This window comes from Astyanax mexicanus, chromosome 1 (genome assembly GCF_023375975.1).
Source record: "Astyanax mexicanus isolate ESR-SI-001 chromosome 1, AstMex3_surface, whole genome shotgun sequence".
NCBI lineage: Eukaryota > Metazoa > Chordata > Actinopteri > Characiformes > Acestrorhamphidae > Astyanax > Astyanax mexicanus.
This window is the reverse complement of record NC_064408.1, coordinates 107,811,520-107,836,500: the sequence shown is the minus strand read 5'-3', so window position 1 is coordinate 107,836,500 and position 24,981 is coordinate 107,811,520. Positions and strand designations below refer to the sequence as shown.

Below are 24,981 nucleotides of genomic sequence, written 5' to 3'. Positions count from 1 at the left end.
GTGAGGACATTTTAAAAATGACTTAATCTTTATAGTTTTCAAAATGTCTTCACAAGCTGTACAGAATCACTTTTGATTACCTTACCTCTCACTCCAAAAAAATATATGACTTGTTTGTGCTTGACTCCCAAACTTTTTTTTGGTTTTGGTAATTAATAAAATCCTTTTCCCCCTTTGCCAGGAGTATCATATAAAACAAATTAAATTAGCCAAAATTAAAATTACATTACATTACATTTGGCAGACGCTTTTGTCCAAAGCGACTTACAATAGTGAAGTACAAAACTATTAGAAGTTAAAGGTAAAAAGACATTTTTAGACAGGGTCTAAAGGAGGTCAAAGGGAAATAATGGGATAGAGGAGTGAAGGAGGGGAAGAAGGAAATGAGGTTAGAAGTAGTTAGTGTGTTAGAGGTGTTAGGAGAGTAAGTGATCTTTAAAGAGCTCTGTCTTCAGGAGTTTATTAAAGATAGCGAGAGATTCTCCTGATCTGGTAGTAGAAGGTAGTTAGTTAGAGGTGTTAGGAGAGTAAGAGCTCTTTGAAGAGCTCTGTCTTCAGGAGTTTATTAAAGATAGCGAGAGATTCTCCTGATCTGGTAGTGGAAGGTAGTTTGTTCCACCATTGGGGAACTCTGTATGAGAACAGTCTGGATTGCTCTGTGTGAATGTTTGGCGAAACGAGGCGACGTTCATTGGAGGAGCGCAGCGGCCGAGATGCAATAACTTTTTTGGTAAACTTAGTTTACCAAAAAGTTTTCCTAACACTTAATTTATGCTTCTTGGTTTGGTCATCAATACAAAAAGATGTGAAAATGAGTAGCAGCTGGTATTATTTAATAATTATTTAATAAGCTCTCCACACTTAATGAGCAGAAGTTGTACTATAGGGATGTGACGTCACACTACATAAAAACAGTTCTGGGTTAATGTACGTTACTTTTCCCACTTGAACACAAAATTGTGCATGTTTTCTCATGCTTTTACTAAGGTGGCGCAACACTAAATGCTTGCTTAAATTTGTGATGGGGGCAGTTTACAAATTGCAAATAGAAATAAGTTTAAATTCATATGGAATTCAATAAGAAGAGTAAACAAATTGAGGAAGATGGACTAAAGGACTAAATATTATTACAAAATATTTTAGCTGTGGCTCATTTACTAAAGTTTTTGAGAATTGTACTGTTGACCAAACTGAGAATGATGTAAGTAAGAACTTTTGAATAAATTAATATAAGTTAATTAAAACAAGCTCTGTAATCAACTGCATTAGTTGGCATGCTTTCATTTTTTACAGTTTAACAGACATTGAACTCCAGCCATTAGGAGTAATACATGTCTTGTTTTTTTTTTTTTTGGTGGAATGGATTTATTTTGGGATTCCATCTAGAAGGTTTGTACTTAATCTTGTTTTGGCAAGAGTCATTTTGGAGTGGTTTCTTCAGGGAAACCATATGGCTTAAGCCTGGGGGAGTCCCTCATATCAAGATGTGAGGGAGCTCAGTCTTCAAAACTCTGTGTGATGTGGCCAAACATTTGCCTCATCTCAGTGACTGTTTCCTGTCATGTGACTCCAAAATTGAAGCTTTACCACAGAGTTCCAGAGTTGGAGGAAAGAGAGGAGAGGATCTGCAGAACGACCCTGGGTTTACTCAGCACATTCTTTAGCTTTTGTTCATGTTTTCTGCGTTTTGCTTTGTGTATTCTAAAATGCATAATAGACGTAATGGTATAACCTCGACTGCACTGTATGCCGAAGAGCAATAACTGCTCCAAATGCCTCATTTGATGTGGGTAGACTGACAGATTTGCCTTAAGGTGGAAAGTATTCAGTGAGATGAAATGAGGCTTAGAATGGAAAACGGTATATACCTTGGCCTAGTATAGTAATAATAGTTCTGCATATGGAAGTAATCTACATTGAGCCTCGAAAACTGCATCTGCTGCATGCTGTCTCTTCGCAAAAAAAAAGAAAATCTGGCATTATCAACATAGCCATAAAACTGGCTAATTACAAAACTCTAAATCTGTTTAAAATGCTCATTATTATTTGTTCCTCCCACATTTACATGGATCCAGCCCCTGTATAGTGAAAGCCACTTAAGCAGAATGTGTTGTTTTTAATACTCTGATGCCAAAAGTCATGGGATAAGCAGAATGTATACTGATCATGAAGTGTTACCTCAGGGGATGGCAATGGAAACACCCACACTGAGTGGTCCAGGTGACTTCACATGTATCGCAGTAGGCATGTGCTAGTCCTCACCCTCTTTGTGTTGAGGCATTGTTAGTGATGAGGGATATACAACTAAGTAGCTGCTGAATGGGTGGGCCATTTGCGAAATTGGGAGAAAAATGGAGGAAAAAATTGAAATAAATCTTAAAAAAGAAAAGCGAAACTCAAACAAATCTCTCTAAAATGCATTAACTTTGTTTGAGGCACGAGTCTACAAATTAATTCCTGTTTGCACTAAATAGAGAGCATTTAATTCAGTGCAGCTTTCGTGTACCTCATCCACCGGAACTGCCAGTGGTCAGGTGGCCAAATGCAAGCCTATCAATTTCTGCTTAGTCTCACTGTTGTATTGTATACAGTACTTTACTTATGTGATTATGTATGAGTGTGTTTTTTTTACAGTGAAGTTTTTTGTAAATGGTTCACCACACTTATTATAGTACATTTTGAAACTCAGCTCTCTTGTTGTCTGCCGCGCCCTGCTAGGTGTGCCGCTGATTGATGGAGGTACAGTGCGTCTGCCGGCGCTGATCGGTCTTTCCCGGGCTCTGGATCTTATTCTCACTGGAAGACCTGTAGGAGCTCAGGAAGCCCTGGCATACGGACTGGCAAACAGAGTTGTGCCAGATGGACAAGGTATTAAGAAATATTATGTGAATTTTATTTGAAAAACATTTTATTTGGACTTCATTAAAGCCAACCACTGCATTAAATAAAACTGGGTTAAAGCAGGGTACTTATATAAAACCTTAGATTCCTTTGTCTTTTAAAACTATGTTCATATAATGAAGTTGCACACACAAGAAGCACACATATGAATTCCAGTGAGGATATTGACTGCTTAGTCTAATAACCTAAATCTTAGTGAATTAGCTGTACTCAGGTCAGACGAGATTAGCTCAGTGCTTACAACAGCTCTTAGAGTCCATATATTATTATAGAAAACAAAATACAACAATCTTTAACATTTTTTTATCTTTTATATTAACCAGCTGTGACACTGGTAATAGGTTATTGGACTTTGAAGTTAAAGTTTATTTGTAAACTGCTGCTTAACTTTTCCAAAAGGCTTGCATAGTGAAGCTAGCAGTTTGTCAGTTTCTCCCAGTTCCAGACATAGATAAGATCCAGTCTGTACAAATGTGGAATGGAAACAATGTTACACCAGTTCAGAAATAAACTCTTCTACCGGAGTCCTGGTTCTTTGATAAAGTCCAGATAGTTTAGACACATACAGCACATTCCAGTCGATTTGTTTCTGTTATTTATGTCTTTACTGAACATGTAGTATTCTATTATTAATGCTATATTAAAGCTATTCCGATACATTTATACCAAACACTTAACAAGCTCTTACTAATTCATCAATAAATCTCATATAAAGAAGCTGAAATTGAGAAGTAAAAATAAAAATGTATTTATTTGCAACACCAAATTGCATGCTTTATATTTAAATAGTAGCTCTCACTGTTCTCACTGTGTATCTAAGTAATGTAGTTTTTCTAGTACATATAAGACAGTTACACTTTTGGTTGTACTGCTGTAGTAAACTGCACTGGATGATGTTGTTTGAGACAGTGAAGTTGTGATGCTCCTCATTTAATTACATTCTTTCTATGATTGTTGTATGTCATTTAAATTTTTAAATTTTTCATCACACATTCAGGTTCATAACCAATTTAAAATGAACACTGATCAGGATAGGTTTAGCACATTACACAGATTTAGATTATAGCGTAGACTCTAGTGGTTGAACATTTTGGGTTATCAAGTTTCAAATCAAGTTTATTTATATAGCACTTTTTAAAATTGATTTTGTTGCAAAGCAGATTTACAGAAATGTCATGTCAGGATAGAGAATCAGACAAAACATTGGACATACAATATAAAACCCCCAGTGAGCAACAGAGGCAATAATAACTCCCTCAGAGCTGGAGGAGGAAGAAACCCTGGGATGAACCAAGATGTACTATCTAGGCTAATATATAAGGGGGTTGTATAATGACAAAAAATTGTCATTATACAACCACATATGTCTAATATATTCAGGTGAATAGCCACACTAGCAGTTAGTAAGTTAGCTTGCAGTGAGACTATTCTTTCAAAGCTGTTTTCTTGTAGTTGTCTTGTAGTATTAGGTCCTGTAGTGATACCTCTCCAGTACCAAATATTTGTAACCACACCACAGCTAACAAAAAACTATAAAGCTTTTATTTGTTTTAAAATTAATTTGTATTTATATACCTTTTGTTTGTTTTAATTGTTATTTTACTTATTCTGTTTGTATGTTTTTCTGTCTGTCATCAGCTTTACAGGCAGCTGTTGAACTTGCTGAGCAGATCAGCTCCTTTCCTCAGCTCTGTCTCCGGGCTGACCGCAACTCCGCCTACCATTCTACTTTTGACTCCTCCTCCTTTACTGAGGCTATGCAGTTTGAGATGGATCATGGCCAGCCAATCATCTCAGCTGAATCTGTGAAAGGGGCAGGGAGGTTCGCTGCTGGCGCTGGTAGAGGTGGAAGGTTCTTTGAATCAGATCAGAAATAGTATGTTTCAAAAAACAGTCATAGTAAATAATTGTAATAATGTGTCCTTTTGAAGAAATCAGCAAAAATTCTGTCTGTAATGGTCTGTTTCCAGGATTTAGGATTTGTTTACGAGGTGAGCAGTTAAAGGAGTGTTTAAGTAGCAAAACCGACCAAAAACAACCAAAACTTGTGGCGTATTGCAAAAGTAATATTAATAATAATAATAATAATAATAATAATAATAATAATAATAATAAAACACACAAAAATAGGCGTGATTGCTTAAGCTATACTATATCCTGAAAACCTGTAAATCAATGAATAAATCCATCAACAATCCTTTTAGAGTAAAGTCTTACATATAATTAAGCCATTCTCTTTTTCACACACCCAGGAAAGCATTTAAATAATTGTTTTTACTTTCTATAGTTATTTAAACCATCCATATTAATTGTTCATATTAGTAGTCAAGCAATTGACTTAAAGAAAAACTACAAATTACAGAGGGTCAAAGAACTTTCAACTTGCTTCAGACTTGGATAAAATCCCTTCCAGGAAAAAGGAAGAGATGTACAGAAACTGGGAATCTTACAAGATTAAACTGAATGACTGCCAAACACATACACAATATTGTTGTAATAAAAACTACAAAACTTATCTTCAGTTGTTTACATCTTACTCCCCTCATTGAATATTAGTGCATCATGTCAATTATGTCTACTGTGTCAAATGTTGTAAAAATGATGGAAGTGTATTTGCTTGACTTCTCCTTCCAGATCTTTTTACTTTAAGCTGAAAAATTAAAAATAAATGTTCATGTTCTACAGAGACCCAAACATTTTTTGTTAAATGGCAAAAAACATGAAAAAAACTCTCTTTCTTTCTGTTACCCTGAAAAGCATCTGTGACCACTCAGTTAAGTGGCCCAGTTAGGGTTTTGAATTGTATGTGTTATACCTTTAAATTGGCATGTAATTAAAGATAATTGACTCTATACAGAATATGATATGGATTACTAATATTATATTATTTATATCATAGCCATCATAGATAAACCTCTTTGAAGAAGACTGCACATTGAATAGTTATAGATACAACATTCAACATTTTGTATTATTCTAAGAAATATAAGAATATGTTAGGACAAAGGTCTTAAGAAAATGAGAAAGAGCAAATGTTATTTGTTCCCTTTTTTATTGTTAAAATGCTCTAGGCCACACTACTTTATACCACCACACATTTATAGGCCTGCACTTGGTGTCCAGTCAGAACATGAAGAAATTTTGGGTTTTTTTTTTTTTTTAGATCTTTTATGAAGTAGATTATTTGGGGCCTTTTTAATTTTCTTAATAAGCTACATTCTCACTAAGAACATGCAGATATAAATGAATAGAACACCAAAAAAATGCAACCATTCTCAGACACAATTTATTTACATCTTATAAAGGAATTCCTGACAGATATGTTTGTGCTGTTTTTTGTATGTAATATAAAAATGCACTGAAAATGTGACCAATGCATGTGAGTTGCAATCTCTCTCTCTCTCTCTCTCTCTCTCTCTCTCTCTCTCTCTCTCTCTCTCTCTCTCTCTCTCTCTCTCTCTCTCTCTCTCTCTCTCTCTCTCTCTCTCTCTCTCTCTCTCTCTCTCTCTCTCTCAGTGTGTGAGTGTGTGTGCACGGGTGTGTGTGTGTGTGTGTTAATTAGGGTGAAGTTCTGTCTAGACTATATGATGACAGGACAATCACAGTGTTTCCTGAACCCCTTTGCTTACCAAACACACACCCTCTCACTTCTAGTCATACACACAGACGTTGGCTTGAGCATTACTGTATGTTGAAAACCTTTGTATAAATAAATAAATCCACCAACAGCATGATAGTTACGCTTTAAGAGTCAGGTTATGCATATTATTAAGCCATTATCTTATTCCACACAAATAGGTAAACATATATATTATTTTTGTTTTAGCTCTGTAGTTATTTAAACAATCTCTATTAATTGTTAATATTAATAGTCAAGCAATTTTAATATTTCCTATTTTAAATTATTTTGACAACAGTATTATAAAGAAATAAAGTTTGAACTGAAATGTAAAAATGTTTGTGTTAACAAGCAATTTTAACATAGAGCTCTGGAAATAATTAAGAGACCGCTCCAGTTTCTCTGATTTTGCTATTTATAGGTATATGTTTGAGTAAAATTAACTTTGTTTTTTTTATTCTATAAACTACGGACAACATTTCTCCCAAATTCCAAATAAAAATATGGCAAAAGAGATGCAGAGCTTTTAGATCAATCAATATTTGGTAGAATAACCCTGTTTTTTATCACGTTCTCCACCAGTCTTACACACTGCTTTTGGATAACTTTATGCTCGTTTTGCTTGTAAAATTAAAGAAACAAAGTGGTCTCATTTTTTTCCAGAGCTGTATTTACTGTATATATTTTTTTTTAGATGACTCAATATAATTAAACAATAAGCAGCTGGATAAAAGTTTTATTACAGATACAGGTTACAACCTTTAAAAAAGAGAAAAATCTGGTCCTCCTTTTACAGCATCTTATATAACATTTGTGTTAAAATATTCCTAACTGTCATTAGTGTTATGTAGTTATTACAGTGCTTTATAGGTTTTAATTGTAATATTCTTAGGCTTTTTCAAATATGTTTTGAAAATAAGATTTTAAGTAGTTTGTTGATTAGTCTTTATCATTTTAACAAAATTAATAAATCAAAACTTAAGACAATTTTTTTCTCTAACACTGTTGATTTAACGTTGGCAAATTTACTGTGTATTATATAATTTTAAACATTTTTAAAATAGTTTTTTAAAGAAGTATTTGTACACAAATAATTATGTTTTGTCATAATAGTTTAATTGCAAGAATAATGGTTTTAAACAGCTTATTTTGTTGAATAACTAAATTAAACTTAAGCAAACAATGAACCAATCTTGGAAAAGTCTTCTCTTGTGCTTCAAAGTGATTAAAATGCACTTCCAAACATCATTCTTTTTCCATTATTAACAACTGTTGGCACACAAACACTCTCTTTATTACTAAAAGGACTACAGTGCTTTATGCAGACAACCAGTATAGAGGAGACGCCTTCCAGCTTTCTTAAAGAACACTTAGTAATTAAGCAGAGGAATTTAATCAACCGATATATATGCATATAAAAACATGATTGTGCTTTGTGTCTGTGGGTGTGTGTTGGGGTGGAGTGTGGGGGGTTCCTACTATCTTCTGAGTATGTGTTGTTTATGGTTTACACTTGTGGGGGGCTGCTGTGGGTGGGGGCCCAGCTCAACCAGCATCTGCTGGCTTTGATGCACATGCTCTCTGCTCTACTGCTAGATAAGATTAGTCACTTAGAGATAACAGCTCACCTATCACATTCATCTTAAACCACAGCAGACACAACATACTGTGCGTGAGTGTCCATTTGTGAATATGCATGACCACTATTCCCTCACTATGTAAAATAAACATGGAGGTTCTCGTCCTTTTTTCTCAGGTTTGTACCTGATCTAGAATCTGGGAGGTATCTGCAGCCCTCTTCAGTCCACCAACTCCTCTGATCTCAAAGATTTGAACTCAATTCCTTCTTGAAGTGTTTCTAAGAGATTTGAGTTCTTTAAAATGATTCAGTGTGAGATAAAATAATAGAGAAAACAACCATACTTCTTAAGAACATCTTAAGCTAAAATTATTCTCTGTCGTTAGGGGTCGTGCTTTGGCCAGAAAAAAAAGCTCTGTCCAGGCGATTTAAATAACGTCTTAGTAGCTTCTTAGTACTAGTCTCAGAGCATTAATGTGTGGGTAGTCTAGTCCCGCATTTTTTTTTCTTTAATATCTACCAAACAAAATTTTCAGAGATTAATCAACACCTTCAGTGTTAAATTGACAACGTGAAGGTTGAAAGTAACTCTCACAGTGTTTATTTAAGATTAACAGTGTTTAACAATTTGATGTGTACTCAAATTAAACGATAATTCATTATTATTTGTCATTTTGTGGCGAGAATTGCTAATTTGCTATGCTAGTATAAACGGAATTTCTTCAAAATCACTTTTAGTAAGTTTATGTAAAAAGTTAAACCCATAAATTGCCTTTGCTTGCGCTTCAGTTTCGAGCTTTTTTTGTATATAATTTACTTCTTCTTCTTCTTTTTTTTTGATCATCAAAACCCATTAAAATATGCAGTTCATACCCAGCTGGCATATTTGATGTCATGGTTGAATCAACGTTGGATTTGGTGTTGATTTCGAAAAGTGAATCAACGTTGATATGGCAACGTTATTTCAACGTTGTACGTTAAACTTTTAATAAACCATAGCTTAGTAGTTAACAATAAACCTAATTCAAAAGGCAGGAGGTTGAGCACAGTATGTCAATTCAACGTTAAAATGTTAACGTTTGTACAACCATTTAACAATGAAATAACAACAGACATTACTTTAACTATATTTCAACCACATTTCAACATTGAAGGTCGGTTGTGTGCCAGCTGGGTATAGATTTTATTCCAAGCCATTTTGAGTGTTCATATTTGTCCGTTCATCGTTAGTTTTTGATACAATGTATCATGAGATGCCGTTTTATAGAAGAAATTATCGTTTCTGCGTGACTGCTACAATATGTTGTATATTTCATTATGTCGCACTAAATGATGTCACACAAAATGTTAGGTGCAGTTTTATATAAAAAATATCTTTATCTGTTTTTGCAAGTAAACTGCTCAAAAGATTATGTTAAGTTTATGTTAACCACTGAGAATCTTTTTTTATGCGCTTCACTTTTGAAGTTCTTTATTTTCCTCTTCTTTATTTTATTTTATTTTTTTATTAGACAGTACTCCATTGTAGTTGTACTTCTCTGCTTTAGGATGGTTTAACTCATCTTTACCCATTTGCGCTCACCAGCTTCGCCCCTCCTCTGGGCGGGTCCCGGTTTCTGCGCGCTCCGCGCTCTGCTTCTATGCCCAGTTCTCCCAGTGTGACAGGCTTCGGCGTGGACAGCTCATGTGGAAGCTCTTCTATGAGGACTCGGACTGAAGTAAAGTCCACTTCTGTGGCACGAACTTATGGGAATACCGGTGTCTTGTCTTTCTGAGAACTAAAGCGTGCGCCTTCCGACGTTTCGTGTTTTGTTTTTGGTGTTTTCCCTTTGAGACCAACCATTACGTGGAATTAATGGAGATTTTCCTAAACAAACCATCTCATGCTTTGAAGCGCGTCCCCGATGATCTGGTACGGGACACTGTCTCTGATGGCGTGACTTCTGTTGCTTCCGCGAGCCCGTTTTATCCTAGAGGACGGTACAATCGTGCGCCTCAGTAGTGTCTACACTTGCGCGCGCTCCGTGTCCACAGGATTTGTACCATTTTTGTCGTAGTTGTTTATTGTTTGTTGTGTAAGTTTTTTTTTTTGGAAAGTCCACAACTCTATCATCCTCCCAACAAACTGGATCTAAGATGAGAAGCCACCGCTTTGCTCTGGCGGGCTTATGGTGGTGCTCTTATTGCATGTTCCTCGTGCATGCTGGTAGCGCTCATTTATTCGACAGCAACAACGAGCTTCACCCGCACCGGCGGCTGCGCACGCACGAGAAGCGAGAGATGCAGAAGGAGATCCTCTCCATCCTCGGGCTGCCGCACAGACCCAGACCTCACCCGCTCAACGGCAAGTACAACTCAGCGCCGCTTTTCATGCTGGACCTGTACAACACCATGAACACCGAGGAGAGGAACGAAGTGGACGGGATCCTGGACCAGTACAAGTCCATGTTCACCACGCAAGGACCTCCTTTAGCCACTTTTCAAGACAATGCCTACTTGAATGACGCCGACATGGTGATGAGCTTTGTCAATCTGGGTGAGCGCAAACTTTCTTTCTTTCTTTCTTTATGTTCATCGGATGTTTAGATGAATGCAGAGCGTTGCCTGTTTGAATCGGTGGTTCTTATGGTATGTCAGGAGGATGCGTGGGCTGTCCAGGCTCTTACGCGCCTCCAGCGCATTTCTTCTAAATTGGGTTGGTGTAAATTGCGCAACGCAGTTCACAAATAAAACCCATTTAGCACCTGTATATGATGCTATTGTTAGGCTAAATCACCCCGTGGATTCTCGTGAAATTGCAATGGGATCCAAACTCGTGCGCTGGCCTTCTGGGATTATATGAAAACTCAAGCAGGATCTGTTCTATGCAAACACATCAAGCAGCTTTTACTGATAAACCATACAATCATTATTATTGTTAATCTCATATTTCCATAACAACAACTTTATAGGGGAAGAGAAAAAACATCTGATTTTATCAACTCTTTTTTTGAAGCGTTTACTGGTCCATTCATCAAAAAAATGTTAAATGTAGAAAACACCTGCCAAAAAAAAAGTAAAGTTTTTTTTGCGTGACAGCTCCTACCGCGGCGTGGTTTATATTTGATTGCTTATATATGAAACACTGTGTAATAGCCCACAGGCAGGTATATTATCTCCAAACTGCACCAGCTAATAGACTGTGAAGTTAAACTCTCCCAGTAAAGTGCGTCCGACACTTGAGTGGTCTCTCTTTTGTAATCGGCAAACAACAGCACAGTGTATATTTATGACTGATGGGGTAATTAAAAATATCTCTTAACCTCAGTTTTCAAATGTGCTCTTTGCCTTTATTTTCATTTATAGTCCTGAATATAAAGGTACTACAAATTATTTTCTGAGTGATTCCACAGAGGAAACACCTTTGGCTCTACAAAGAAACATTCTTGCACATAGTAGTTTTGCGTGCCCAATTGATATATAATATATTAATTTTTATTTAACAATTATAATATATTAATTTTTATTTAACAATAACAGCTAACAGTGTTGGATACAGTGTTGAGTAGTTTAAACATTAAGGGAAACTGTTAAAGGTTCTTCCCTTAAGACGTCAAAAAGAATATTCTTCGCACTTTATGTACATGTACTTTATCAACCTAAAAGCTCTTCGTCGAAACAAAACATGATTATGGATTCTCATATGGCAAACTCCATTGAAACCATTGCAACCATTAGAAAAATACTCTTTTTTAATGTATGATTAACCAGGTTTAGAAAAGTCTGATTGTGTGTATGTGCGTTGTAACCCTTAAATAAGCTGTTGCCCACAAACTATAATCAAGTGATAAAACCTTCAGAAGGTGCTTATTTTACGAAAAGTTTCAGCGTGGTTCTGTGCGCATCCTCACTGGAACTTGATTTTCAATATTTCATCAGATATCAGATTTAGGTGGAAGTTCTTGGGAAGCTGGTAGGTTGTTAAACGAACAGCACCTATAAAATTGAAGGATAATAAAAAAAAGAAACTGGATTGAAATTGTTTTTTTTTCTAATTTAATTGGAATTCAAGGGATGGAATGAGATGGACTGTAATGGAATTTACTGAGTGGGAATTCTCTGGAAATTCAAAGTAAATAGCATAAGGTAAACTATCAAATTCTAGTGAAGGAATAGAAAAGATAATGGAAATACTGGTAAAAAGAATAAACACTCTTCTAAATACTACAGAATATATCAGGAACGCGGCTGACCTCTCTGCGGCTATGTTCATAAATAACTTGGGAATGATGTAGAGGATCAGTTTCTGCTTTTCTTTTCTAATGAGAGACCTTTTCTCGCGCTCTTTTCCTGTCTGTGTTCCTCTGTTTTCTGTCTGCTCTGCTCTGTTCTGCAGACTGTCCTGCTTTCTCACGCCCGCAGCGCACAAACTCGTTGGATGCGATTGCAATTAATGTTAGCTCAGCCAAAAAGGTCCATCTGCTTTGGAGATAAAGGGGGCTGGGGTGAGGTGTATGTTGACTACCGTTGACCACAGGCCACAGGCCAGCTGCGGACGAGGACGGTGGTCTTGCCTGCGCGTTTATTTACTGATGTGTTTATTTGAGCTTGTGTTTCTGGAGATTACTCGCTTACGATCGTCGCAGAGAACCCCGCGACTTCAGCCCCCAAAGAGAAGAAGGAATATGTGTGCTGATGTTTATAGACCTACTGTTTAATCCAAAAATGGCATCAGGGAGTGAAATAAGTGTACTAGTGGTCATCACCCCCCTCCCCCCCTCTCTGTTTCTCTCAGTAAACGTTCATTTACCCTGTGTTCTTTAAAACATCTCCAAACTTTTTTTTTTATCATTAGAGTCATCATCCTTCAAAATCAGTACTTAAAAGTAGAACTCAGGTGTAAAAATTGACTTTTGGTGTAGTAAAACATGATAAAAAGTACTTAACTTTGATAAATATCACACCTCCATTCTCACAGAAATTTTAACAGTTTGTCCAAACATCCTTCAGACTGGGTGACACGGATCTTAATTTGCCCCGATAAATGGCTTTTTCCACAGTTATCCAGGCTCAAAGTAGCTCCACACCTCCTTGCTAGAATCCGGAGAGCCCTGACATTTAAAACAAGGTATTGTGGCGTCTGTGTGTGTGTGTGTGTGTGCCAGCTTTTAGTGTGCCTCTTCCACGCCACAGTATTAATAACTTTAAAAGTGCACAAGAAGCTTATTAAAAACATTGTTTACATCCTATAACACAAGCTTCAGTTCCAAGCACTGCCATTACTGAACTAAAAATAACAGACATAGAAAAAGCGATTTATCTGACAAATTATGACCCGTGTCACCCAGTCTGAAGGGAGTTTGGACAAACTGTTAAAATTTCAAGATCTTGGAACGCTGTGGGAGAACGGAGGTGTGCTATTCATCAAAGTTAAGTACTTTTTTATCATGTTTTACCACACTAAAAGTCAATTTTACACCGGAGTTCTCCTTTAAATCAGGTGAGCTGGTGACGGAACTGAACACATCAACCCACAGGCTGCTGAAAGCACCCAGGAGAAATCTAAAACTTAGAACCAGACCTTGTTGTTCAGACTAGTTCACAAAATATCAACTCTGGCTTAGAACTGATATGACTCAAAACCCATATCTCGATATTTTAAATGCCAGTATGCAATATGAAATGATAAAACTCTTAACAAAGTAAAATATATGTTTTTATTTAATAATAATAGTAAGACAACTGCACTCTTTTAATCACTCAGAAAACAGAACTGGATTACGTTGTTTGAGAAGATAAAATACATTTCTTCAGTCTAAAAGTGAAATGTTCAGTGTGCCACCCTCATGCTTAAGAGTTGAAGAGATATTCCGATTTCTTTCTCCTCTCATACTGTCATTTATTTATTGCAGCTACACATTCATATTTCAAATGCATCAGTTTGCAATGACTTGTTTCAAAAATGCATCAGGTTTGTTTTAATGTTCCTTTTATAACTTTTTGGTGAGAACATGAAAAGGTTGTGCCTTAATAATTATCTCATGAAAGTCATATTTATGCAGTAGAACAGTGCACCACCACTTCAAAATCTGTAAATACATTCTGAAGTATTTGCCTTTATTGAGCATTTCTACAAGCAGTTCACCCAATATGTTTTCTTAGTCTTCCAGTTAACAACTTTACCTTCATTAAATATATTACCAGTGAAAGCAGCTACCTTGAAAACACTTTTCTATCTTATTGTAGTTTGTTTGTTTATTTGTTGCTAGATTGTTAGTTCTTGAAAATGGAAGAAACAGATTGAGTGTTTGAGTGTCTATGGCTATTCCAGTTACCTCAGTAAAAATATTTTTTCTTCTACCTCATCCCTCCATCACAGCCCTCCTCCTTCACTCAAATATACACAGACATGAACACACAGTTTATATTCCTATCTTTGCTGAATATTTTCACTTATGTAGAAGTAAGTACTGCTTTGCCTACAGCTAAATCCACCCCTACTTAGAACAGGAAAGAAGTAGCTATTTTGACTTTTCAAAACACTGCATTTTCATTTGGGAAAAATGACACTGACAAAATTCTAAATATCCACACACTGACAAAATGTGTACATTTCTTATCAGAAAGAGGATGTTTGGTTCCTAAAAAGAGCTAAATCTTCAATGCTGGATATAGGGGCTTTGGATTTGGGATGTTCGGAGTGTAGAACACAATCTCACATGAATCATTAGTCTTGCAGAAATGTCCCTGTTCTTTTAACGTCAGTCCAGCTGATCCCTGCTGTACTTATCGGATCTTGCAGAATGCTTGCAGGCTGTTCTTGGCACACAGAGCTCTGAAGAAAAATCCATGTCTTGTGTGCTCATGAGGTTGGGTTCTTTCTTTATTTGTGGCTGAAGGGATCTTCCAGTAATCCCGGGAAAACCCTGAAGGAATAAAGCTGCACTGTGCTCTTGTTTTTATGCAGCTGTCATCCTTGTGTACCTACCTGGGGTCTCTTTTGTTTCAGACCATATTGTGGCTTCTGGACTGGATTGGAATAAAGAAAGACACATGGAAGTCTCTCTTTTTCTTTCTATCTCTCACTATCGTTTCTCTATTTAGCATTGTTCCTCAAGAATAAAGAACACGTTTTTTTTGTCTATGTAACTGAAAGTAAGCCTTCACATTCTCAGGAAAGGGAGTTTCTCAAGAGCTTAGCAGGGTCTAGACAATCCTGGCTAATCACTTTGTGTGAGTTCTGCTTTAAAATGCCCCTTTAATGCTCTGGAACTTTGTTGATCTCCAAATCTGCTGTAAGCAATTCATTGTGAACCTGTACCTGCAGCCAAGTCTGATCAAGTCTAATTAGTTAGGCATGATCAAAGAGTTAATTGTTGTTGAGGCTTTGAGTAATACCGGTTATCCTTTTCTGAAAGACTGCCCGAGGATCACACACAGAGGAGTACCGTATCTGTGCTGTTTGGCGAGCAGGGTGTTAGCATGGAAATTAAGAGAGGAATTTGAGTAATGTTTCAGCTCACAATAGAAGAAAGGGGATTTTCTTGGGAATGACTCGGCAGAGACAAGAAATAGAAAACATTGTATCTTGTTAAAGCAGTGGCCTCACGTGAGTAAGATATATTCTGAGACGGCCTTCTGGACACAAGCTAAATATAGTCTTCATCCTGATCATTGTTTCAGTAAAGATTCTCTTTAAAAATGTTTAACCATTACTAACTATTTGTTAACTTTGTGAATAGCATTCCAAAGAATGTTATTTTGTTGCATTCGTCCTGCAACCACGTCTTAAGATGCGCAACGCTACAAGGTCATTAAAATTCTCCAAAATGATGATCTCTTTCTCCCTGAACCTCTCTTTCAAAATTTGAGTTTGATGAATCCTGGCATTATCATCTTGTAATATGACCGTGGCATCAGGGAAGAAAAAAAATCAATTGATTGAATAGTCTGGTCTACATTCAGTATATTCAGGTAGTCAGCTGACATCATTCTTTCAGCACATACTGTTGCTGAACCTAGACCTGATCAACTGCAGCATCAACCCCACATCATTTGCCTAGTTACATCCAGGTAGAGACTTTTTTTTTGGCTAGGCAGTGTATCATCTTCTTTCGCAGCTATGACTTTGTAACATGTGCAGCACATGGTTTTGCATTGTCTTGCTGAAAAATACATGGCTGCCTCTGACAAAGATGTCGTCTCAAAGGCAGCATGTGTTATTTCTTCCGAAAACACTGACACAATCCCATACCATGACGGATCCTGGCTTTTGGATTTGCTGATAACAGTCTGGATGGTCCTTTTCATATTTGGCCTGGAACACATATTTGGTGCTTCTGGACATGGTTAACTATAAGGCTTCTGTTTTGAAGTTTTAAATGACAACCTTTTTTGGAATTTGTTGAAGACCTTAAATTCAAGCAGGAATGGACATATATTAATAAATAAAAATGAAGCAGACCAGAAAAAAACTAAAATATATAGGGTTCATTCTGTCTGTAAAGTCTGTAATGAGATTAAATACAAAGTAAATACTAAAGGTAAAAAAAAAATAAAATAAAAATAAATTAGACAAAAACAGAGATTGGAGACAACTTTTTAATATAATTTATGCATGACCAGTTCATTGTTTAATATACGTAAAGCAAAACTTGTTGCAGCTTGTTATATTTTCTTCAAAAAAAACGACAGCTGAAACATCTATCACTGTCCAGAGTTGCTCGCTCCCACCCCGGAGATAACTCTCCGAGATCCTCAGATGAAGTAAACATTTTCAGACTCTGATTATCCAACCAGGAATGTGACTTTTAATCTCTGGGCCTAACACGCGCATGCTCCAACACATGGCTAGTGACCGGAAGGTCAGAGATAAGAGATTTGAAGAGACTGTCCTGCTTTTTTTCTCCCTCTTGTACACAAGAATGCTTGATGATATCGTTCCTTCTCACGCCATAGTTGTCTAAGATTGCACCAGCACTGATGCCACAGATGATCCAGGGGGCATGTGCAGGCCTCTATGGGTAGCTGTTTGAAATGGCTGGAAAACCTCCTATCAAAGGGTTAGATGTTTGCTGAGAATCTGACACTGATCAACAGCTCTGTGTGGTGATGCTTTGAGTTAATGCAGATTATAGTTTGACCCTGATAAGCAGCTCTGTGTTATGATGATTTGGTTCAGTGTATGTTAGCTGTATATGTATAATTTACATGTATATACAAGCACATAAAACAAACAAACTTAAGAAAGGCATTTAGAAATTGAGTTAAAGTTTCTGTTCTGCTTTGCTTTTACCTGAAGTTTGATTTTATGACTCTGGTTAATAATTTTATTTTAGATTTATTGAAATGATTCCAAAAAAAGGAATAATGTTGAAAAGTTCCATTAAAATCTTGGTCAAGTAGGTAGTCAAGTGTTTATGACTTGATAAGTTATTCACAGAAGTAATATGATATAATATTTCAGTGTCAAATTGACCTAGTGCTTGTTTAGCCATTCTTAAAATAATATTTTTTCTCTATTCGCTTTTTCTTTTAATATAAATTTAACCAATATTGAAAAACACAACATTTTGATTTTAAAGTAAACAATAGTTATCTGAAGTAACACCTTTTTGTACTAGTCTGGTAATTCTTTGTTTCTATTATCAACAAAATCTAATGTTCTAACTGTAGAACAGCCACTCGCTGAATGTTTTTTTTTATTACACAATTCTGAGAAAACTCTAAAAGATTGTTTGCTGAAATCCCAGGAGATCAGTAGTTCTAGAAATACTGAATGGATAATACTGCAGCGAGAACTATGGCACACTCAAAATCACTGACATCACATTTCTTCCTCATCCTGATAATTGATGCGATCATTAGCTAAAGCTGCTGGTCAGTATCCTAATATATATATCCCAGTATTACTAATATAATGTTCAGTGTGTGAATATTGTCTATGTAAGTGTCATTTTAAGAGTCTCTGGACATTTTGCACTGTGTAGTAATGAATCAATTTCAGTATGTGCCTCTTATGTTTGCAGTGTAGTTGTTGAAATGTCATAGAAAGAATGTGTAACAACGCATTACTCTAAATGAACACATTATTACAAATATAGAGGAATGTTAATCTTCACTTTAAAGTTGTTTTTTAATGTGTGGGTGGGTTTTTGCCATGCCTACAATGCTGCCTGTTAAGTTGAATAATTATTTTAAGTGGTTAAATAGCATTTTTTAAATTGATATAATATTTTATGCTTTGAAGATATCTTTTAATGATTTATTTAACTATTTTCATAAAAATGTTTAGATGTGTTCAAGAATTCCATGTCCATGTTGTCTTCTTGGAATAATCAAAACGCCCTATTGGGAAAGTAATCTTTGTCATCAGTGACATCTCAACCTTTAGACTGTTTTATTTATTTATGACACTAGTTCTAACAATGTTATTTTCACTTAATATTTCCCAAATTCTCTTGTTAATTAGCTGATAGTGAAGCTTAAACTCTCAATCATGCTGAGGTAAAATATCATGGTAATTGATTTGAAATGTATATTTAAACAGGACATAAAGCTCTGGAAAAAAAAGAGACCACTTCAGTTTCTGAATCAGTTTCTTTGATTTTGCTATTTATAGGTATATTTTTGAGTAAAATGAACATTGTTGTTTCTCCCAAATTCCAAATGAAAATATCGTCATTTAGAGCATTTATTTGAGAAATGGATGAAATAACAATAAAGATGCAGACCTTTGAGACCTCAAATAATGCAAAGAAAACAAGTTCATATTCATAAAGAGTTCAGAAATCAATATTCGGTAGAATAACCCTGGTTTTTAATCACAGTTTTCATGCATCTTGGCATGTTCTCCTCCACCAGTCTTACACACTGCTTTTGGATAACTTTATGGCACTCCTGGTGCAAAAAATTCAAGAAGTTCATCTTGGTTTGTTGTCTGTGATCATCCATCTTCCTCTTGATTGTATTTCAGAGGTTTTCAATTTGGTAAAAACAAAGAAACTCGTAATTTTAAAGTGCTCTCTTTTTTTTCAGAGCTGTAGTCATCATAAACAATTCATAATATTTTCCTCTCTACATCCAACACAGTTTTCTCCAAAGTTGTCCACACTGTCAATGTGTGTCTGCAGCATGCAATGACAGGGTGTATGCATGTATGACAGGAAACCAAAATTGAAAATATGAAGTGAATTAGCTGAGAAAATATGATTTTTGTGTAGTCCAAAGGCACAGTATTCTGATTATGACCTAACTGTTCTTTCATTCTGACCTAGCGAATGCTATGTAGTTGTAGGTGATTAGCTATGTAAAGCTGTGTGGGCTAGCCATTATCCGTTTGGAGGAGTCTTTGACCTCTGGAGAGAGAGAGTGAAAGGTGAGATAGTAGCTAGTGAGTGAGTGTCACTCCTAATGGAGCCCTGCATTCCAGCCGCATTCTCGACAATGGCACGACAGAGATTTATCACTGTGTAATAAAAAGTAAAATACTGCACGCAGAATCGTGCAGAGGAAAAAAGATCACGGCACAAAGGCTCTGACCAATTAGCGGCAGAGGCAGGTCCTACAGATGACACAGCTATGCGTGGAAAGAAAGGAGAGGTGAAGGAGCAACGAGGCTGTGAAAAACTGTGGAAACAACTCATATAAAGACATAAGAGGAGAGAAAAGAGAGTGAGAGGGAGGCATGGACAGATGAACAGGCTTCAGATGATTTAACTGTTTGTCCTGAGTCCTCAGGGGCCAGAGGATAAGCCGAGGGTCAGAGTTCAGCTCCTTGGAGATGATATTGCCCACACACACACACACACACACACTTAAGAGAGTGTGTCCAATGGTCCCTGGACTAGCACTCTCCAAACAGTCTCAAGGGGACCTGCTGGAGGACATTCCTAAAACATTCCTGATCACTTTCTCTATTTCTCAACTCAACTAATCATTGCTATATTGAGTTCAAAGTAGCATCAAAGCATAGTTAAAATTCATCACTCATCATCAAAATAATGTTTAGAAAAAAGATTAAGGTCACCAGGATCAGTACATGATAAAATGTATACTGATATGAGCAATATTTATTCAGCTACACTTAAAAAAAAAGTGATGTGTAACACAAGTGAATAAGGCCATGCAACCAATGGCCCTACCTTTTCTCAATGCACACATTTTAGTGCTCTATTCCAACAGGACAATGCTCACCCACATACTGCTGCCATCCTAAGAGCTTTCCTTGAAGGTATTAATGCTATTCCATGCCCAGCCACATCACTAGACCTGTCCCTGATTGAAACTGTGTGGGATGATATTGGATGAGCTATCAACACTCCACTCCTACCACAAAATCTGTGTAAATATTTCAGCTGCATGGGATGAATTACCACAGTAAATATTGCACAGTAAAGCTCAATAAATATTGCCCATATTGGTAAATTACCCCATACATAGATTAAGAAGGTGTTTGCATAGTTTTTATTACAGCAATTTGGTTGTTAAAATGGTCTTATATGTGGTTACTTTTGTTGTAGTCAAGACCGCTGGAGCCTGGAGTATTTCAGCTGCATGGGATGAATTACCACAGAACGCCATTAGAACGCTCTACAAATTCATATTGAAACGTCTGTAGCTCAGTAAATACTGCCCATATTGGTCAGATATTGCCTATAAATAGATGCCCATAAATAGATGAAGGTGTTTGCTTAGTTTTTATTACAGCAGTTTGATTGTTAAAATGGTCTAACATGTGGTTACTAGTGTTGTAGTCAAGACCGCTGGAGCCGAGTCCGAGTCAAAACCAAGACCGGAAAAAAACGAGACCAAGACCGAGACTAGATTAGGATTTAAAACATAAAATCATTAAAGTAGTATCGCCTCTATTTATCAAATTAATGGTAAATCTGTGTCTCTTCTAAAACTTAATCAGAATTCACCACATGAAGTCTATTAATTTTTATCAATCAACCTTTATTTTGACTCGAAAGTACATTGAGGGCAACCCTCATTTTCAATGTAGCCGAGCATTTACAAAAACAGGGATTGACATGACGAAGAGAATATATTTAATTATTTTAAAATAACAGTAAATACAATACAAAAAAAAAAAAGAATTATAATAAAATAAAATAAAAATAATAATTATAATAAAGCTTGGTTTAATTGATAAAAAAATAAGATCAAAAGAAGATGAGATTAATACAACAAAAAATAGTTAAAATCAGCTAAAACTAACTTTTACATAATACAATAAAAATACAAATAAATAAACAAACTAAAAAAAAGCAAGAATAATAAAAATAATAGTAATAATAATAAAATAAAATCTAAATGACTTAATAATATGTACAGCAATAATTTATATTAAATATAAAATGTAAAAATCACAATTTGCCCTCAAACAGCTCTTCGATAAGGTTAGCTAGCTGGCAGATATGATTAGCTAGCTCATCACTAGCTTTAGTTCAGTAACATTAGAATTTTAGGTAGCTCACTAGGATTAGCTAGTTCATTGCTAGCTATAGTTCTCTCACCGGTAACATTAGTATTTTAGCTTTGTCATCACTAAGGTTAACTAGCTTGTCACTAAGGTTTGCTAGCTTATCGCTAATATTAGCTAGCTCGTCACTAGCTTTAGTGGTCTCCCAGGAAACATTAATATTTTAGCTAGCTCATCACTAAGATTCTATCAGTAACAATAGAAAAAAGGTTTAGTTTATAATGAACTTCACCTTCCACAGTCTCCAGGTCCACCTCACCCCGAGACAGAGACAAGACTGATTCCAAACAAGTTCGAGTCCGAGGTGAGACTGGGACCGCTTGTTTTTGGTCTTGAGACTGGTCTAGAGTCTCAGAGTACTACAACACTAGTGGTTACATTGCTTTATAAAGGGTTAAAAATAAGACTCTCTCTCGGCAGCATAGTTAAGGGTTCCATCACACTGCAGAAGGACTTTTTAAACTTGACGGAAGCCGGAAAACAACGAGAGCTGGGCGGAAAGTACTAAATTAGGGAGGAGAAGAGAGCATTTTCCCCTCGTTCCTTCTGTCACTGACAATCCCAACGGACACATCACACTCTGCTGTGTTTAGATTTGTCATACACAGACACGCCTAAAACAAAACGCATCTTTCTTCACACACTTTCTCTTGCTCCTTTAATCTCAAACACACAAATATATACACCCTGTTCCAGAGAGACATTACTCAACACACTCCAGAAGTGAGCAGGAAGTTGTGTATGCACCCTGTTCGTGTTTACCCTGTCAATGATTGAGACTGTAGTAAGTAAGCATGACTAAATCTAGCAGTCAGAATACAGACCAGTGCAGTACATCAAATGTTTTATCAGTTAAACCCAAAAATATCTACTATCTACAGCAGATTTAACGGCAGTAGTGCAATGCATACAGTCATTCAGATACAGACCAGCAGCTTTCGATTGATTGCTGGTGCCAGAAAAATAAGTTTGAGTATTTCTAGAATCTCCACAGTTTCCTCAGAGTGTCAGACGGAAATGATTGATTGTTGATAAAGGTGGTGTAGAATGACTAGACAGGTTCAAGCTGACACAAAGGTTATGATAACTCAGATAACACCTCTTAGGTAATGCGCAGTATGTCCAATGTTGCGGAGGGTGGACTACAACAGCAAAAAACACACATTGGGTCTGACTTCTACTTTTTCCTATATCAAAAGTCTAGGCAGGTTAGGGGGACATACTGGTGTTGGAAATGTAATCTTCTACAGAGTTTGGTTGCATTACTGCTAAAGCTTTTGTGCAGATACCATGACTGCAGTTTGTCATTGTCACAGTAGAACAGTAGATGCTGTAGTGGGTTTGAAGGTCCAGTATAACAATTTTTTATGATAAATCTGGGGACCACACTGATCAAGGAACTGTTTCTTTATGGCAAAAAGATTAATAGAAACCCCTTGCTTTGTGTGGGAGAACTTTATCCTGCTGAAAAATGCCATGAGAGGCAACATGTGGCTGTAGGATTCCCTACACATAGACTGACTATTCTAAATGATGGTACTTGAATACGTGAACAAGGCCACCACTGGATCACAGACAGAACCTTGATTTGTCGCTACAGATGATAAGGTTCCAGTCTTTACCAGTCCAGGTTTTTTATTTTAATAATATTCCCTGTATGGGGCGCCGAGTGGTCCAGCGGTCTGAAGCACTGCCACAATGAGTGGGAGGTTGCAGGTTCGAACCCCTGCTCATACAGCTTTGCCATGAAGCTGCCGGCGCTCAGAGAGAGCAAAATTGGCCCTGCTCCCTCCGGGTGGGTAGATGGCGCTCTCTCCTCACATCACTCCTAGGGTGATGTCCACAGCACAGTGCGTCTGTGAGCTGATGTACCGGAACCGAGCCGCTGCGCTTTCCTCCGAGCGTGCTGTGATGCTACTCGGCAATGCTGCATCAGCAGCAGTTTGAAGCAGTGTGAAGCAGTGGCTCACTTCACATGTATCGGAGGAAGCATGTGCTGGTCTTCACCCTCCTTGTGTGTTGGGGCATTACTGGTGATAGGGGGAGTCCTAATGAGTGGGTTGGGTAATTGGCCGTGTAAATTGGGGAGAAAATGGGAAAAATTTGAAGTAAAATAATTATATATTTTTTTTTATATTATTATATTCCCTGTAAACTGGGCAAAATATATTTGGGTGTTTTACAGACATGTCTAGCATCATCAAGAGGTACACTACCCTTGATCCACTTATTAGGGGAAGCAATATTTGGCCCTCTTGTGGGAAGATTCATTGTCATTGAGTGTATATCTATCAGTTTATGTATCACTCTATTCTCTGTTCTTTCACATAATTTACACCAATGTAAATTTAGTGCGCTGGATCAAGGCTAGTCATGTGTGATACGCTGTACATGGGTCAGCAAGTAGAAAATTAAAGAGTGACCATGACAGAGAAGAAGGTGTAGTCAGCGGGTGGCACAGTGAGAGAGAGTGAGAGAGAAAGAGAGAGAGCAGGCGAGAAAGAGAGCGAGAGAGTGGGTTTGGCTGTTGCTCTGGAATGTAAGCCACTAATATTTTGACTTCTCCTTTGGAAACAGCTGCGTTTCCTTTTTCAAAGATATTTTTTCCTTATTTATCAGATCCCTCAGGAGAGATCCATCTCTGCTGTCTGACAGTGGCTTCCTCCTCTAAATCTGACTCTCTGGCCAGCCCTGACACACACACACATACACACACCTGCTGCAGCACACACAGATCACTCTAGCAGGTCTCCACATGTAGCACACACAAACACACATTCGATCACACACACTTACACATGCTCAAGAATCAAAAAACATGCACACCTTCACTAAAAACAAGCAAGGGAAAGAGTAGCACTGGAAAGCACATACACAGCTTCACCATGTACTCAGCAAACTCATTCTCGTAAGTCACAAAAAGCACAAAGACCAGTAAAAAAAAATCCTTGACCAAAAGACTTGGCTCTGATTAAGAGTATGAAGGTTAAAATTAGAGTGCTAGACTAAAATGTTAAATTGGAAACCAAGTGACATTGTGTGTGTTTCATTGTATATTTGCTTGTTTTAATGAGAAGGTAAAGTCAACGTTGTTGAAGCTGGCATCCCAACTGGTCCCATAAATGCTTGATTGGTGATAAATCAGTTACTTAGATATTCCTGGGAAACACTTGCTGTGTGTGGACAAGCATTATCCTGCTGACAAATGCCATTTGGAAGCTTCACAAAAAAGTATGCAGGCCAGTAAAATGAATTCTTGACAGAAATCACATCAGACTTGGCTGCCATTATGAAGTATGAAGGCTAAAATTTTACGTGTGCCAACACTGAAGGGGTTGAAAAGGGGGAAAAAAATGACAGTGTGCGTGTCAGTGTATATTTTCACGTTTTAATAAGAGAGAAACGTTGCGGCAGCGG

At 36.9% G+C, this 24,981-nt stretch overlaps 2 protein-coding genes across 6 annotated transcripts in view; both read left to right on the top strand.

Annotated features, from left to right (window-relative positions):
* Nucleotides 1–5,589, top strand: part of zgc:101569 (enoyl-CoA hydratase) — a 28,200-nt gene extending 22,611 nt beyond the window's left edge. For all 5 annotated transcript variants that reach the window (XM_049463869.1, XM_049463860.1, XM_007260048.4 and 2 more), the window contains 2 exons: nucleotides 2,719–2,868; nucleotides 4,540–5,589. In XM_049463869.1, the coding sequence (XP_049319826.1) occupies nucleotides 2,719–2,868; nucleotides 4,540–4,778 (389 nt within the window). In that variant the 3' untranslated portion in view covers nucleotides 4,779–5,589. The remainder of the gene's footprint in view (nucleotides 1–2,718; nucleotides 2,869–4,539) is intronic.
* A 4,169-nt stretch (nucleotides 5,590–9,758) lies between these two features.
* bmp6 (bone morphogenetic protein 6) overlaps nucleotides 9,759–24,981 on the top strand; it is a 58,650-nt gene continuing 43,427 nt past the window's right edge. Inside the window, exon 1 of the mRNA XM_049463849.1 lies at nucleotides 9,759–10,635. Coding sequence (XP_049319806.1) covers nucleotides 10,236–10,635 — 400 coding nt within the window. The 5' untranslated portion in view covers nucleotides 9,759–10,235. The remainder of the gene's footprint in view (nucleotides 10,636–24,981) is intronic.